This window comes from Staurois parvus, unplaced genomic scaffold (assembly GCF_062004578.1).
Source record: "Staurois parvus isolate SC_StPar_1 unplaced genomic scaffold, SC_StPar_1.0 ptg000234l, whole genome shotgun sequence".
Classification (NCBI taxonomy): Eukaryota; Metazoa; Chordata; class Amphibia; order Anura; family Ranidae; genus Staurois; species Staurois parvus.
In genome coordinates, this window is record NW_028318030.1 from 878,591 (window position 1) to 893,178 (window position 14,588).

Genomic DNA, 14,588 nt, shown 5'->3' on the forward strand with positions numbered 1-14,588 from the left:
TATATATATCTATATATATATATATATATCAGTTTAGGTTTGGGTTTGTTTCACCTTGTTGTATGTATTTGTGTTACTTTTGGGTTTGGTTTGTTGCACTGCATTTATGTTTGTGTTGTCCTTAATAAATTATCTTATTTACACGCTATACCTGAAGTCTGTGTTTCCCTGTGTCGGTCCACACACCTCTGGTCATTCCCGGAGCCCTGACACCCTCTACTACAGTTTTCCATCTGTTCCATTACCACCATACAGGCACTCACAGTCTCTTTCAGATACTAGTGAACCTCACAATGAGACCTTCATTTGCTCTTGGTTTTCCACATGTGACATTTTGTATCCTCTTTTCTCATTGTACACCCTTTTAATCTTTTTGATGTTAATGCACTGTAAATTATATGTGCCTAACTGTGACAACTAATTGTCGGTTCCTCTGCAATTACTTATGCAATTGTTTAATTTCCACATTTTGTACTATTTTGAATTGCTTATTATTACTGTACATTATGAAAACTGTCGACAAACCTTTTGTAAAATAAAAAGTAAATCAATAAGAGACCCCAACAAAATAAATCAAAAACAAAGAGTGTAAAGAAACAACCCCAAAAAACCCACCCAAAAACACTGCAAGCAAAATAAACCCCCTTTTTTTTAAAATTTAAGAACAAAAAGAAATAACTACCATTAAAGAAGAGAAATACCCCCAAATAAAAAAAAGGGGGGCATCAGCAACACAGAAACAGAACCCTAAAAGTGCCTGTTGGGTCTTGGGAAATCACAGTGAATGAAGGTGGGCTTACACTTCACCACAAGAAAAGAGAGGGAAGCGCTATCTAAGTGAAGTATTAAAATAGCGTTTTATTCACAAAAGGTCATAAAAACTCTCTCATCGCTCATTATGATAGGAAGGCACCGCCATATATCTCCTCCTGCAGGAACCAACCAATGGTCCCCTATGCTCTGGATGATGGATGGAAATCCAGAAGCAGTTCTGATGTAGGCCTATAGAAGGCCTGTAGAAGGAGCAGTTTAGCTCCAAACGCGTAGCCTGGCATCCAACACCGATCCGTCATTGTGATGTCACATCTGCCCATGTTTGTGCTCCATGATGGCTTTGTTAACTTCCTGGTGTGCATCTGGTGTTCTGGCTTTCCATCCATCATCTGGAGCATAGGAGACCACTGGTGGATTCCCGCAGGATGAGATATATACGGCAGTGCCTTCTTATCATGATATCATCATGATGAGCGATTACTTACTTTTTGTTCTGTGAGTTTTTATGACCTTTTGTGAGTAAAACGCTATTTTAATACTATACTTAGATTACTCTTTTTTCCTTCCATACAGAATTGACTACTCTGAGGATAGCTGCAGCTGGTGTCAGTTGGAATTGATGGATACATTGGGCTCTATCAGAGACTGTTATACATTGTTATACATTGTTATATATGCATAATAATGCAGCAGTGACATTTTGCCTGTTTGTGTGCCACTATCCTTTTCTACACATCAGCTTACACTCCACCACTACTCCACTCTTTCAAACCATACAAACTGCAATTTAATGGAAAGCATCAGTAGCAAATATACAGCACAGGATATACTACTGTATATAGCACTGATACTGAAAAGGACAATGCACTTTCACTAGACTCCCAACAATTTGACAAAGAGCTGCTGAGAGAGCAGCCTTTTGTAGTGTGTGGGCTGCAACTCAGGTCAAAACCATCATTGGAAATGTTTTGCACCTGACCAGAAGTCAGGTGCAAGACTTTGGCCAATGAAGGCTTTGTCAATGCATTATGGCATGTTAGCTGGAGAAATTCCCAATGACTGACAGAAAAGTTTGGTGATGTATTTACAGCTGAAGAGCAAATGTTTGGTCTGAGCCTAGGTTTTGACTCATCTCTACTAGTGAAGCTTCAAATTCCTCTAGTGCATAAGAGATCTAAAACCCATTTATTTTATTAACATGGGAGGCTTTGAAATGCACTACCGAGGGAAAAAAATTACACTTGGGCTTTAACTAGATATTTAGCTAGCACAGTTTTCATATTTTACTTAAACTACCACTTAATACCAATACCAATAAATCATTAATATTAAGCATAGAGGATTACCGGAAGCACTAAAAACAATCTTACCTTACTTTTAGGTTTAAAGACCCTGATTCTGCTAAGTAAACAGATAAAACATGTTAGTTACAAACAATCAGGAAAACTACAAAAAGGTTTTATTAGTGTTTTATGGAGGGAAATTAGAGAAGGTAGTCAAGAAGAGGATGTGGGTGGAAAAGGCAAAGGGAAGAAAACAGAAAGGGAAAGAAAGTGTTTTGGAAGCATCTCTTTTTCTATTAAATGAACAATGTTTGCTCAGCATTAAGGAAAGTGAACTCACCTGAATAGTTGTTTTCTAGCATGTGTTTCTTTATGACACACAGTTTAATAGCAATGAAAGTGACAGCAAAAATGGCACCCAAACAGGCTCCAATAACTGCATATTGTATGTCTAAAAAAAAAGGAAAACAATCCTTATTATGTTACTGTGGTGCCAAATGTGCACATCATATTTCATACAACTTTTTCCCCTAATACATTTTGATTGCAAAGCGTTGCTCTCCAAAATGTAATTTTTAATTGCCAATTATGCGGTCATGCAACACTACCCATATGACATTTTTATAATTTTTTTTTTCACACAAATAGAGCTTTCTTTTGGTGGTGTGTACTCGCCACTGGGTGTTTTATTTTTTGCTCTATAAACAAAAAAAAGCAAACATTTTGAAAAAAAATTTTTTTCTTTGTTTCTATTATAAAATGTTGCAAACAGGTAATTTTTCTCCTACACTGATGTGCGTTGATGAGGCTGCATTGATAGGCAGCACTGACAGGCACTAATAGGCGGCACTGATCAGCTGGCACTGATATGCAACAATGATGGGCACTGATAGGCGGCTCTGATGGGCACTTATAGGCAACACTGATGATAGGTGGCACTGATGAGCTGGCACTGATATGCGACAATGATGGGCACTGATAGGCGGCACTGATGGATGGCACTGACTGGCGGCACTTCTGGGCACTGACTGGTGGCACTGCTGGGCAACACTGATGGGTAGCACTGATGGGTGGCACTGCTGGGCACAGATGGGTGGCACTGCTGGGCACAGGTGGGCGGCACTGCTGGGCACAGATAGGTGGCACTGATGGGTGGCACTGCTGGGCACTGATAATCAGGGCCCTGATGATCGGTGCCGATCCCTCCTCTGACATCATTGATGTCACATGAGGTGGGGTCACATGCATGATGTCCCCGAGTGGCCCCGCCCCTTACATATTTAAGAACTGTCAAGATTCCGGAGCAGGCAGAAGGCTGGAAGCGGAGCCTTTTTTAAAAATTATTTTTCCGGGTCGGTGGCAGCAGCAGCGGTGACGGAAGGCATCGTAATTGACGTTGAATCTACTTTGTTTTAATTTTTTCTTTTAATGAAGGACTTGTCAAAGACTGTGTCCTGTCTTTTTTCACACTACACTTTTTTTATTATGTCAAATATAGAGATCCTCCCAATAGCCCATGGATACCAAATATTGTTTAACCCACAATTACTCAAAATTTCAATGGAGACGTCTTTCTACATCTCCAAGGGACTGCTATGACTTTTTCAACTGTTCATCCAGTTTTGTGGTTTACTGCCTTACATGTTCATGTGGTCTCCTTTATGTGTCCGCTCTAGATTTGGTGAACATCATTGCCTAATCGAGGGTGGAAAAGATGAACATAATGTTCCCAGACATTTTCTAGAGGTCCATAATAAGTGCACAACTGGACTTCAGGTCTGGATGATCGAGTCCATGCCCACTGACCTTCCAGAGGCAGAGTGCTTCCACAAGCTCTGTCATAGGGAACCTTTTCGGATCCATACTCTTGACACACTGTTCACTGCTGGCCTCAATGAGGACCCAGAGATAGCTACCATATTATAATATAATATATACATTCTCCCTCTGTTAATGATTAATATCATTGTTTAGTACTACTCCATGATCCCCCGTCATAATCATTATTCTTTCTTATATATATTTTTTTTGCTCTTTTAATTTATTTTTTTCATGTTGGTGGTCCACCCGTATGGTTGGTCTCTCTTCCTTTTTCTCCTCAAGTTATTGTTGGTTTATAAAGAATGAATTCATTTTGATTACCTATATTATTTATTATATGGTATACAGAGTTTTGATATGAGTCAGCCGATATGGAAGTTTTTTTTTGCCTTTCAACATTTGCTGGTCATCTTTTTTCCAAATGCTTTTATATACCTGTCTCCAGTATTCACTCCTCAGACAGACAGGTTGCCATTTGTCATAATTTTTTCACAACTCTTATATCATTCAAACATACATCCATCAGCTGCCTTTTTTCATGCAAGTATAGTTCTTAAGTAGTTTTTAATTATTCATTTATATATTGTATTATATAATATATAATTTTATATCATTTGGATAACGTATCCATGTATCCATGGTCCATATGATATTAACAATTTTATTTATATCTCTATTATTGGAAGATGTTATATCATTCATTCCATGGTCATAATTTTGCAACCTGTATTCCTTTAACTTTTATTCGTTTTGTGTATGTTGTGATTTTTTAGTTTGTACCATTTTTTTATTCCTTGTTTTTTTTTCATTAGGTTAGTTTTCATGGTCCATTCATTGTTTCCTCTCCTTTGCATTCCAATTTATATTCATTTATATTAGACACCTTTTGGTCCCCCCTTTCTCCTTTAAGTTTTTCACCATGTGTTTCCCGTTCTGTTCTACACCTCCCCCTGCATAATATAAGGTTCCTGTGTGTCAGTGTTCCCCCTATGCTTGAGAAAGGAGCGTGCCAGTTATTGGATCCTACACATGCTCAGAAACGCGTCATATGCTTATGACGTCACACGCCATCGCCGCTGCTCCGGAGTTCACAGAGACTTGCACATCAGGCTTTACATCTACACCTCTCCAGCGCTCTCTGCTGTCCAGCTGGCAATCTTGCTCATTGTTTCCTGAACCCAGCTATGAGGCGCTGTGCACTTTTAACCCTTTATGAGCCTACTTACCACCATTTATATGTGAGTTGTTAAACTTATGTTTTACCATTAAAATGTCTTACAGTCTACACTTAGAGGCGCTGTGTTTCTCTTTTTGTCTCAGTAAACTCATACTGAAGACAATGAACATTATAGAAGAAGAATAAGCACTTCCACTAATAGTCTGCAGCTCCAGAGGACTGATTTACTAACACTGATCAAAATATTCTCTTTCTCTTTCTTTACAGAGCGATTTCTACATGTAGCTCTATCTCAGGACAGCTTTCTGAATCCCAGGTCAGAGCATACAGCCCACACACAGTTGTTAAGTTCCCAAAGCTCCTGCTGCATCTCTGTTGTGGCTCAAGGTACAGGTAGTATTTCTGGAATCCAACCTTGAAGGTTCTTTTCTTTAACTGCCTCTCGCCCGGCCTATAGACAAATGATGGCCAAGCTCCCGTTGTTATCCTGGGTGGATGTCATATGATGACCTCCTTGGATCGGGCCACACTGGACACAGTGAATGACAGATCAGCTTACCGGGCAGTTGCCGGTACCATATGATTGCTGTCACCAATCTCAGCAGATCACATGTTAATTGTACACAATGGATGGCTTCCTTTCATACCAATCTGTACCATGTTATCAGCCGTTGCCAATCACAGCTAATCAGAATAGTACACTCTGAATGAATGTATTTCATTTAGAAAAAATGGTTGCTTATAACAGTGATTATCACTGTTATAAGTGATCAAAAAAAGAGAAATCCTGATCACCTCCAAAGAGTAGTACAGTGTTACAGTATATATTTAGAATGCTCCATCTTCCTCTAACTTTGTCATTGGTACTAATATGTACTATGACAGCCAGGTCCTCCACAGCCCCACTGAACAATCTGTCCATCCAATCTGCAAAGTGCCGAACCCCAGTGCTTGGTAAACAACATACTGTTTTGCGATCACATTCTTTGCCCTATCTGTCCTTCTAATTATTGAGTCCCCTACCAACATACTGTATATCTGTCTATCCTTTCCTGTAACTTTGCCCCCATCCTCATTGGAGGAGATGCTTCCCTGGCACCTAGGGGAGATACTCTGCTCCAACTATGCCACTCCTGAACTGATATCCCTAATCTTGCAGAAAGACTTTTTGCTGGTTTACTAACTTAAAGATTTTTATGGTCAGTGGAGACAGATATTGGGTGCTAGACACCCTCCCGAAGAAATTTTATGCTAAAAGTTTTTAGTTTCCAATATAGTTCTGCTTTGCTGGTGTCATTTGTCATTAGTAGTATGCACAAGGATGTAACAATATTTTCTTACCAGTTCTCTAAAAGAGAACTGCTCCAGTGGCTGCACTTGATACACCCACTTCTGCTATAAAGAGATCTGGTTTAGGATGAATCAGCACAGGCACAGTGGTAAATAAAATTTTCAAGTGTGTTAAGGCTGTTTCTGCCTCAGTGGACCTTTGAAAATATGATAGGGGCCACATTTTTTTTTAAATGCAATGAATCTCTGATAAAATGTGAAAATCCATAGAACTCTTTTCAAATCCTTTGTATTCTTCACTTAGGTCAATCTAAGATAGCCTGAATTTTAGTTGAATCCAAGGCTAACCTTTTGGATTAGATGATATAACCCAAAAACTGTATATGAGTCTTTTTAGTTTTGCACTTCTCCAATTTAATATACAGTTGATGTTGCCTTAATCACTCTAGAATCATGCAAACATGATCCTGGTGCTCCTGTACATTTTTTTGCAAAGAGGAGTATGTCATTAAGATAAACCAGGGCCGTCTTTAACGCAGGGCAAAAGGGGCAGCTGCCCAGGGCCCAGTCATTGTTGTGGGGCCCAAAGCAGCTGCCCCCTGAGCCCAGCTGCTCACCAGGGGTTTTTTTCAGTCTTCTGCTACCTCCTGCACTGCTCACTTCTGTATTTACAAGTGACAGCTTGTAAGGAGCACTCCCAGGGGCTTCTCAGTACCATCCCTGCTCTACACATCGATCTCCATAGGACAGTAGAGGAGGGAGGGGGCTGGAACTCCACATAGGCAGAAGCTCCTCCTCTCCGGCAGCCTGCACAGACACACTGTAAGTATTCCTCTGCAGCTCCACTGTGAAAATTGTATGTGTGTGTGTGTCTGTCTGTCTGTGTTTGTGTGTCTGTGTGTGTGTATGTGTCTGAGTGTGTATGTGTGTGTATGTATCTGAGTGAGTGTGTGTATGTGTCTGAGTGTGTCTGTGTCTGCCTGTGTGTGTCTCTGAGTGTGTGTGTCTGAGTGTGTGTGTATCTGTATCTGTGTATGTGTGTGTGTGTGTGTGTACGTGTGCTTCTGAGTGTATGTGCTTGTATGCGTGTGTATGTGTTGGTGTGTATGTGTGTGTCTCTGAGTGTGTGTGTATCTGTGTGTGTGTATGTGTGTTTCTGAGTGTATGCTTGCGCGTATGTGTCTGTGTGTGTATCTGTGTGTGTGTGTTTGCGTGTGTCTATATGTGTGTATGCATGTGTGTGTCTCTGTCTGTGTGTGGGTCTCTGTGTGTGTGTATGTGTCCCTGTCTGTGTGTGTGTTTTCGGTGGGTGAGCTCTGAAATTAAATCTGTTAGGAAGAGAGCTTTTTAATTGGGTGGGGGGGGGGGGGGGACTTGGATGTACACGGCACACATCCAAGCACTCTTACACAGCTCACCCCTCAACCCTGCACTCCGTACATAGTGCACCCCTCACATTGGGCTCCTACCTGCACTCTGTCAACCTTCATAGTTGTGTGTTCTCTGCTATAAATGAAGAAAATATAGATGCCGTGCTCTATCAAGACCTATTACCTGTATATAGTACAAAAAATGTATTTGCATTAAATCTCTAATAGCTGCATGATCATTTATGTGTAACCATACATGATTGTAATACCAATAAATACCCAAACATGTGTTGATCATAATGAATAAATGAATTAGAAAAATATATATCAAAATTGGTGATAATAATAAAAAAAAAAAAAAGTCTATGCAAAATTATTCAAATTTGTGTCCTTCGATGATTAAATAAATATTCAATTAAGAAATAAATATCAAAAATAAAATCGAAAAATATGGAAAATAAATAAAAGGTAAAAATTCAATGAATTTTGTGCAAAAACGCAAAACAAATTTGGTGCAGAGTTCAGCATGGATGAAATATCTGTGTGCTCTCCTTCTAATCAGCCTGAGGTGATGCAGGTGAAGGTTGCAGATAGAGGGCTATTATGTAAGCCGGAATGGTCATATGGATCTCTCCCTCCTCAGATCTTTCCTTGATCCAGCCCTTAAAGCATTCCTCATACGGATCATTTAAATAGAGAAAAGTGCATAGTGCTTTATCGTTGATAAATATAAACTCTTTAATATGCGCTCAATATGCACTCACATTGATTATTATTATACAGTATTTATAAATACGCTCAGCGTATTCGCTCAGCGCTGTACATTACAAAGGGGGACAGAACATGTGACAGAACAATAACAATACAATGCAAAACATGAGGGGATTGAGGGCCCTGCTCTTTTGAGCTTACAATCTAGGAGGGAGGGGATGGTGGCACAGGAGATAGCTGTGGGGGATGGAGTGGTAGGAAGAGTGGAGGAGGTCGGCAAGTTAGCAGGGGGTGGGGTAGGCTTCCCTGAAGAGATGGGTTTTCAGGGTGCACCTAAAGGAGAGGAGAGTAGGTGATAATCTGATGGGTTGGGGCAGGGAGTTCCAGAGGATGGGTGACACCCTGGAGAAGTCCTGGAGGCAGGCATGGGAGGAGGAGACCAGGGAACTAGAGAGAAGGAGGTCTTGTGAGGAGTGGAGTGTGCGTGCTGGGTGGTACTTGGATATTAGGTCAGTGATGTAGTTCAGGGCAGTGTGATGGACAGCTTTATACGTCACTGTTAGGATTTTGAATTTGATCCGTTGCGCCAGTGGAGGGATTGGCAGAGGGGGGGTGGCGGAGATGGAGCAGTTGGAAAGGTGAATGAGTCTGGCTGCCGTATTCAGGATCGACTGAAGCGGGGATACCCAGCGGCGAGGCAGGCCAGTAAGGAGGGAGTTGCAGTAATCGAGTCGTGATATGATGAGGGAGTGGATGAGCTGTTTAGTGATTTCTGGGGTTAGGAACGTGTGGATTTTGGCGATGTTGCGGAGGTGGAGTCTGCATGAGCTTGTTAAAGATTGGACTTGGGGCTGGAAGGATAGATTGGAGTCCAGAATGACACCAAGTACTCTGGCCTGCGGGGCGGGTTTGATGGTGGCGTTGTTGGACATGATGGAGAAGTCAATGGGGGGTGGTGTCCAGGCTGGGGGGAAGACAAGAAACTCGGTCTTGGAAAGGTTCAGTTTAAGGAAGTGGAGCGACATCCAGTCAGATATGATTAACCATTTGCCGCCCGCCCTGTGGCTGAATGGCGGCCGGCAAATGTCATCCCACACATGCGCACTTTTCGCGCTTGCAGAGCCGTGCAGCGGCGCGATCTGTCACCGGCCGTGTACCTCGGACACAGCCGATGACAGATCTGAGTGTCGGCCCCGTTGCCGGTACCATGTGACCTGCTGTGACCAATCATTGCCATCCATTGTATACTAGTGTCTAGCTGTGAATGGTCACAGCTAATCACATGCACATGTCATGTGATTAGCTGTGGCCAAATCACAGCTAAGCACAAAAAAAAAAAAACCCTGAATGAATCGATGTCATTCAGGTAAATGCTTGCTTATTGTGTAAAAAAAAAAAAATACTGATCACTTCCCCAAAGTAGTACAATGTTACTATGGTAACATTGTACTACTTTGGACATAGTGAAATATGAAAACAAAATCTTAAAAAAAGAAAAAAAATGTAATAAAAAATGAAAAATATTAAAAATTTTTTTTAAAAAATATATATTTTTTTTCATACTGTCACCAGTCAGTGTCCCTGATCACTGCCATGCCAGTTATATGAAGACGCTGTACTGCACTGGTGACAGTATGTAAAAAAAAAAGTGAAAATCATTTTTTGCATTTTTTCATTTTCCGAAAAATTATAACAAAAAATACAACTTCAAAAAACTCGCCACGCCTCTTATGAAGTACGTCGGACTGTCTACTCTGTCTACTCTGGGTCATTTGGGGGATATCTGTACTGTTCTGACATTCTTGGACCTCAAGAAATTAGATTGGCCGTCAGTACTTCAGGATTGATCAATATTCAGATCTATACCATAGTTTGTGAACTCTATAGCTTTGCTACAAACTAAAAAATACATCCTAATTTGGGTTATTTTCACCAAAGACATGTAGTAGAATACATCTTGGCCTAAATTTATGAAGAACAATTATTTATTTGCAAACTTTTATAACAGAAACAAAGAAAAACATGTTTTTTTCAAAATTTTTGGTCTTTTTTTGTTAATTTAGCAAAAAATAAAAACCGGTGATTAAATACCACCAAAAAAAAAGCTCTAGTTGTGTGAAGAAAATGATAAAATTTTAGTTTGGGTACAATGTTGTATGACCGCGCAATTGTCATTCCAAATGTGAGAGCGCTGAAACCTGAAAACTGGCCTGGGCAGGAAGATGTAAAATTGCCCGGTATTGAATTGGTTAAAAACAATCTGCACTTTGTATAATAGCCGCTTAAAGCGGTGAAGACGCACACACTACCAGTGCTCGCTGTGTAAGGATGCGTGGTGATGTCACTGCCCCTCCCCAATGCGTATCTCCACAGGGATTCGTGGCTTCGTCCGGGGGGATGTAGTATGACAATCACACTACCCAACTCCTTATATAGTGTTACGGCGCCATTTTCTTGTAGTCCTAACTGGTTCCTCCATCTTTTTGGGGTCATAACTGTGTTTAACTCTCCTGAGAGCTATTAATGACATTATAACTCTTTTGTAGATTGTAAATAATCCATGAATGATGTTAGCATATACCATTCATTGCTATATAAAATTATACATATGCAGAAAATTATACATAATTTTGCACAGACTTTTTTTTAACATAACAGATTATCAGGAACAAAGTAACATCTTGGTAAAGAGATTCATTGATAAAGGGTATGAGAGAAACAATACAAGTAGAAAGAGAGAATGTTAAGGTACTAGATAGAAAGAATCTTCTAACAGATACAGAATTTAAGAACAATACCATTAATAATGATATAGCTATGATAATGCCATATAGTAAGCAACATAAAGATATAGAAAATATTATTATTAAACATTGGGATGTATTAAAACTTGATAAGGATCTGAAGGACTTAGTTTTAAATAAACCGAAATTTATATACAAATTTATATACAAAAAAGCCCCTAATATCCGTGATAAAGTGGTTAAGAATATAACTACTCCACCTGGTACAAGTAGGAATTTTACTTTCTTTCAGGGAATAGGATTTTACAAATGTGGTAGATGCTTGTGTTAGAGTGAAAAGGAATCCCAAACATAGATCGGAATTTATTAATCCCATTAACAGTAAAAAGTAAACAATTAAACAATTCCTATCATGTGACACAAAGGGAGTGGTGTATGCTTTAAAATGTCCATGTAATAAGATCTATATTGGGAGAACTAAAAGGCCATTAAAAGAACGTATTAAAGAACACGTTTATAGTATTACTAAAGGATATAAATATCATAACGTACCGTTACATTTTCGGAATTACCACAGACAACATGTTGAAGGCCTGGAATTCTGGGGCATTGAAAATCATGACACACATTGGAGAGGAGATAATTTAGTTAGAGAAATAAGCAAAAAAGAATCCCATTGGATCTATGAGATAAATTGTTTGGACCCTAGAGGCCTAAACAAAGAATTCGATCTCTCTTGTTTCCTGAGTGATTATTAATAAATACTGTATATAGGATCATTTCTGAAGAAGATTGTTCGTTTATCACATGCATATATGATTCCATATTATGTGTACATTGATTAGCTAATTGCAATTATATTTAGTTTAAAATAAATAGTGAGAATATAAGGATTAGGATACATGATGCACAATTTTATTAGGGACATTTATAATAACGCAGGGCTAATAATATGTATCATATTTGATTTGTAAGGTCCAATACATCTACATAATCCACAAGATAATAGCTCAACATGTAAATTTTGATTTAAACCATCTATTTTTTCTGACACGCGTTGTTGATAGACGCATGTTAGTTAAAACTGCATTTTAGATTTAACACATACACATAATAGATTTGAAACAGGGGAAGATGATGATATGAAGGCAGCAATTAGCTTATGAGGTCATTGTCATTCATATTATCAATAGCTTCATACACATATAGTCGTTTTTGGGTATTTTTACAATCCATTTTTATTTGTTATTTTTATTTTATGTTTTATGATACATGTTGTTTTATGTTGCTTTGTTAGGTTTAATACATCTACAATATCCATAAGATAATAGTCAAGTGTGTATATTTGGGGAAAACAATTTCTATTTTTTTCTGACATGCGTTGTTGATAGACGCATGTTAGTTAAGATTGCATTTAAGATTTAACACACACACATAATAGATTTGTAACAGGGGTAGTTTATGATATGTAGGTAGCAATTAGTTAATGGGGTTACTCTTATCAATAGCTTTATATAATTTTGGGTATTTTTATAATATATTTTCATTAATTTTTATTCTTATTTTATGTTACAATAAATTTTCTGCACATGTATAATTTTATATAGCAATGAATGGTATATGCTAACATCATTCATGAATTATTTACAATGGATTTGTAATTTTAATTATGTTTATTTGTATTTTCATATGTATTTTATAATGTTGATATAGACCATCTCGAGAGTGCATGCTACATGCACTAGTAGGCTAGCCATAGGATACTGGGACATACACTGTATTTGATATATAACACACTCTGATAAATTAGATGTAATTGCTACAAAAGAGTTATAATGTCATTAATAGCTCTCAGGAGAGTTAAACACAGTTATGACCCCAAAAAGATGGAGGAACCAGTTAGAACTACAAGAAAATGGCGCCGTAACACTATATAAGGAGTTGGGTAGTGTGATTGTCATACTACACCCCCCGGACGAAGCCATGAATACCTGTGGAAATACGCATTGGGGAGGGGCAGTGACATTACCACGTATCCTTACACGGTGAGCACTGGTAGTGTATGCAAGCACACCCGAGAGGCTGGTCTTCACCGCTTTAAGTGGCTATTATACAAAGTGCAGATTGTTTTTAATCAATGTGAGTGCATATTGATATTAATGTTTATTTTTATCAACAATAAAGCACTATGCACTTTTCTCTATTTACATGATCCCTATGAGGAATGCTTTAAGGGCTGGATCAAGGAAAGATCTGAGGAGGGAGAGATCCATATGACCATTTCAGCTTACATAATAGCCCTCTATCTGCAACCTTCACCTGCATCACCTCAGGCTGATTGGAAGGAGCGCACACAGCTATTTCATCCATGCTGAACTCTGCACCAAGTTTGTTTTGCGTTTTTGCATAAAATTCATTGAATTTTTACCTTTTTATTTATTTTCCATATTTTTTTATTTTTGATATTTATTTCTTAATTGAATATTTATTTAATCATCGAAGGACACAAATTTGAATAATTTTGCACAGATCCTTTTTTTTTTTTTTTTTTTTATTATCACCAATTTTGATATATATTTTTCTAATTCATTTATTCATTATGATCAACACATGTTTGGGTATTTATTGGTATTACAATCATGTATGGTTACACATAAAAGATCATGCAGCTATTAGAGATTTAATGCAAATACAGTTTGTATACTATATACAGGTAATAGGTCTTGATAGAGCGCGGCATCTATATTTTCTTCATTTGTATGCACTGATAACTCCCATTTATGAGGGTGAGCAAGATAGAAGCTGTTTATTATACACCTTATTGGCTCACAAGTACATTTTTAATATTCAGTGTTCTCTGCTATGTTCATTGCTAATAACAAGTTTTACAATTTTCTGTCTATTGGTGGGTCTTTTCCCCTCCGCAGTATGTGGTGTTCAGGAAGGGAGGAGATTATGTGCTGTAACCTTTAGCAACCAATAAGTGAGCTGTAATGTGTATCTGTAACTACTAGCAACCAATTAGTGAGCAGTAATAATGTGCAGTAAGCTCTAGCAACTGATCAGTGAGCCGTAATGCATGCTGTAACCTCTAGGAATCAATGAGTAGTACTTGCAATGCTAGCGCCAGGAACCTGGTGATGATGGCGCTGGACTCCTGGACAGGTAAATGTAACGTAATGTAAATATTTAAAGTTATCAGCTACAGTATTTGTAGCTGTTGACTTTTATTTTTTTTTAGCGGAGCCTGGAACTCTTCTTTAACCATGGGCTGCAGGTTGTGACTGCCTGCAGCTTTATAGCCAGATGCATATGCAAGCTGTGCAGCATCCTGTGGCTTCACAATCTCCTGAGACCTGTGACATGTTCCAAGGGGCTGTGCGACAAGGTTTGGGGACAAACCTCTGCTCTGATAGCC

The 14,588-nt window shown here is 38.7% G+C and overlaps 1 protein-coding gene across 4 annotated transcripts in view; it reads right to left on the reverse strand.

Annotated features, from left to right (window-relative positions):
• TMEM273 (transmembrane protein 273) overlaps window positions 1-14,588 on the reverse strand; it is a 236,926-nt gene that overhangs the window by 105,833 nt on the left and 116,505 nt on the right. For 2 of the 4 annotated variants that reach the window (XM_089680063.1, XM_089680061.1), the window contains exons 3-4: window positions 2,398-2,508; window positions 2,145-2,172 (exon numbers count right to left, since the gene is read on the reverse strand). In XM_089680063.1, coding sequence (XP_089536189.1) covers window positions 2,145-2,172; window positions 2,398-2,508 — 139 coding nt within the window. Of the gene's footprint in view, window positions 1-2,144; window positions 2,176-2,397; window positions 2,509-14,588 lie in introns of all 4 variants that reach the window. The other 2 variants (XM_089680062.1, XM_089680060.1) reach the window with 1 other exon arrangement.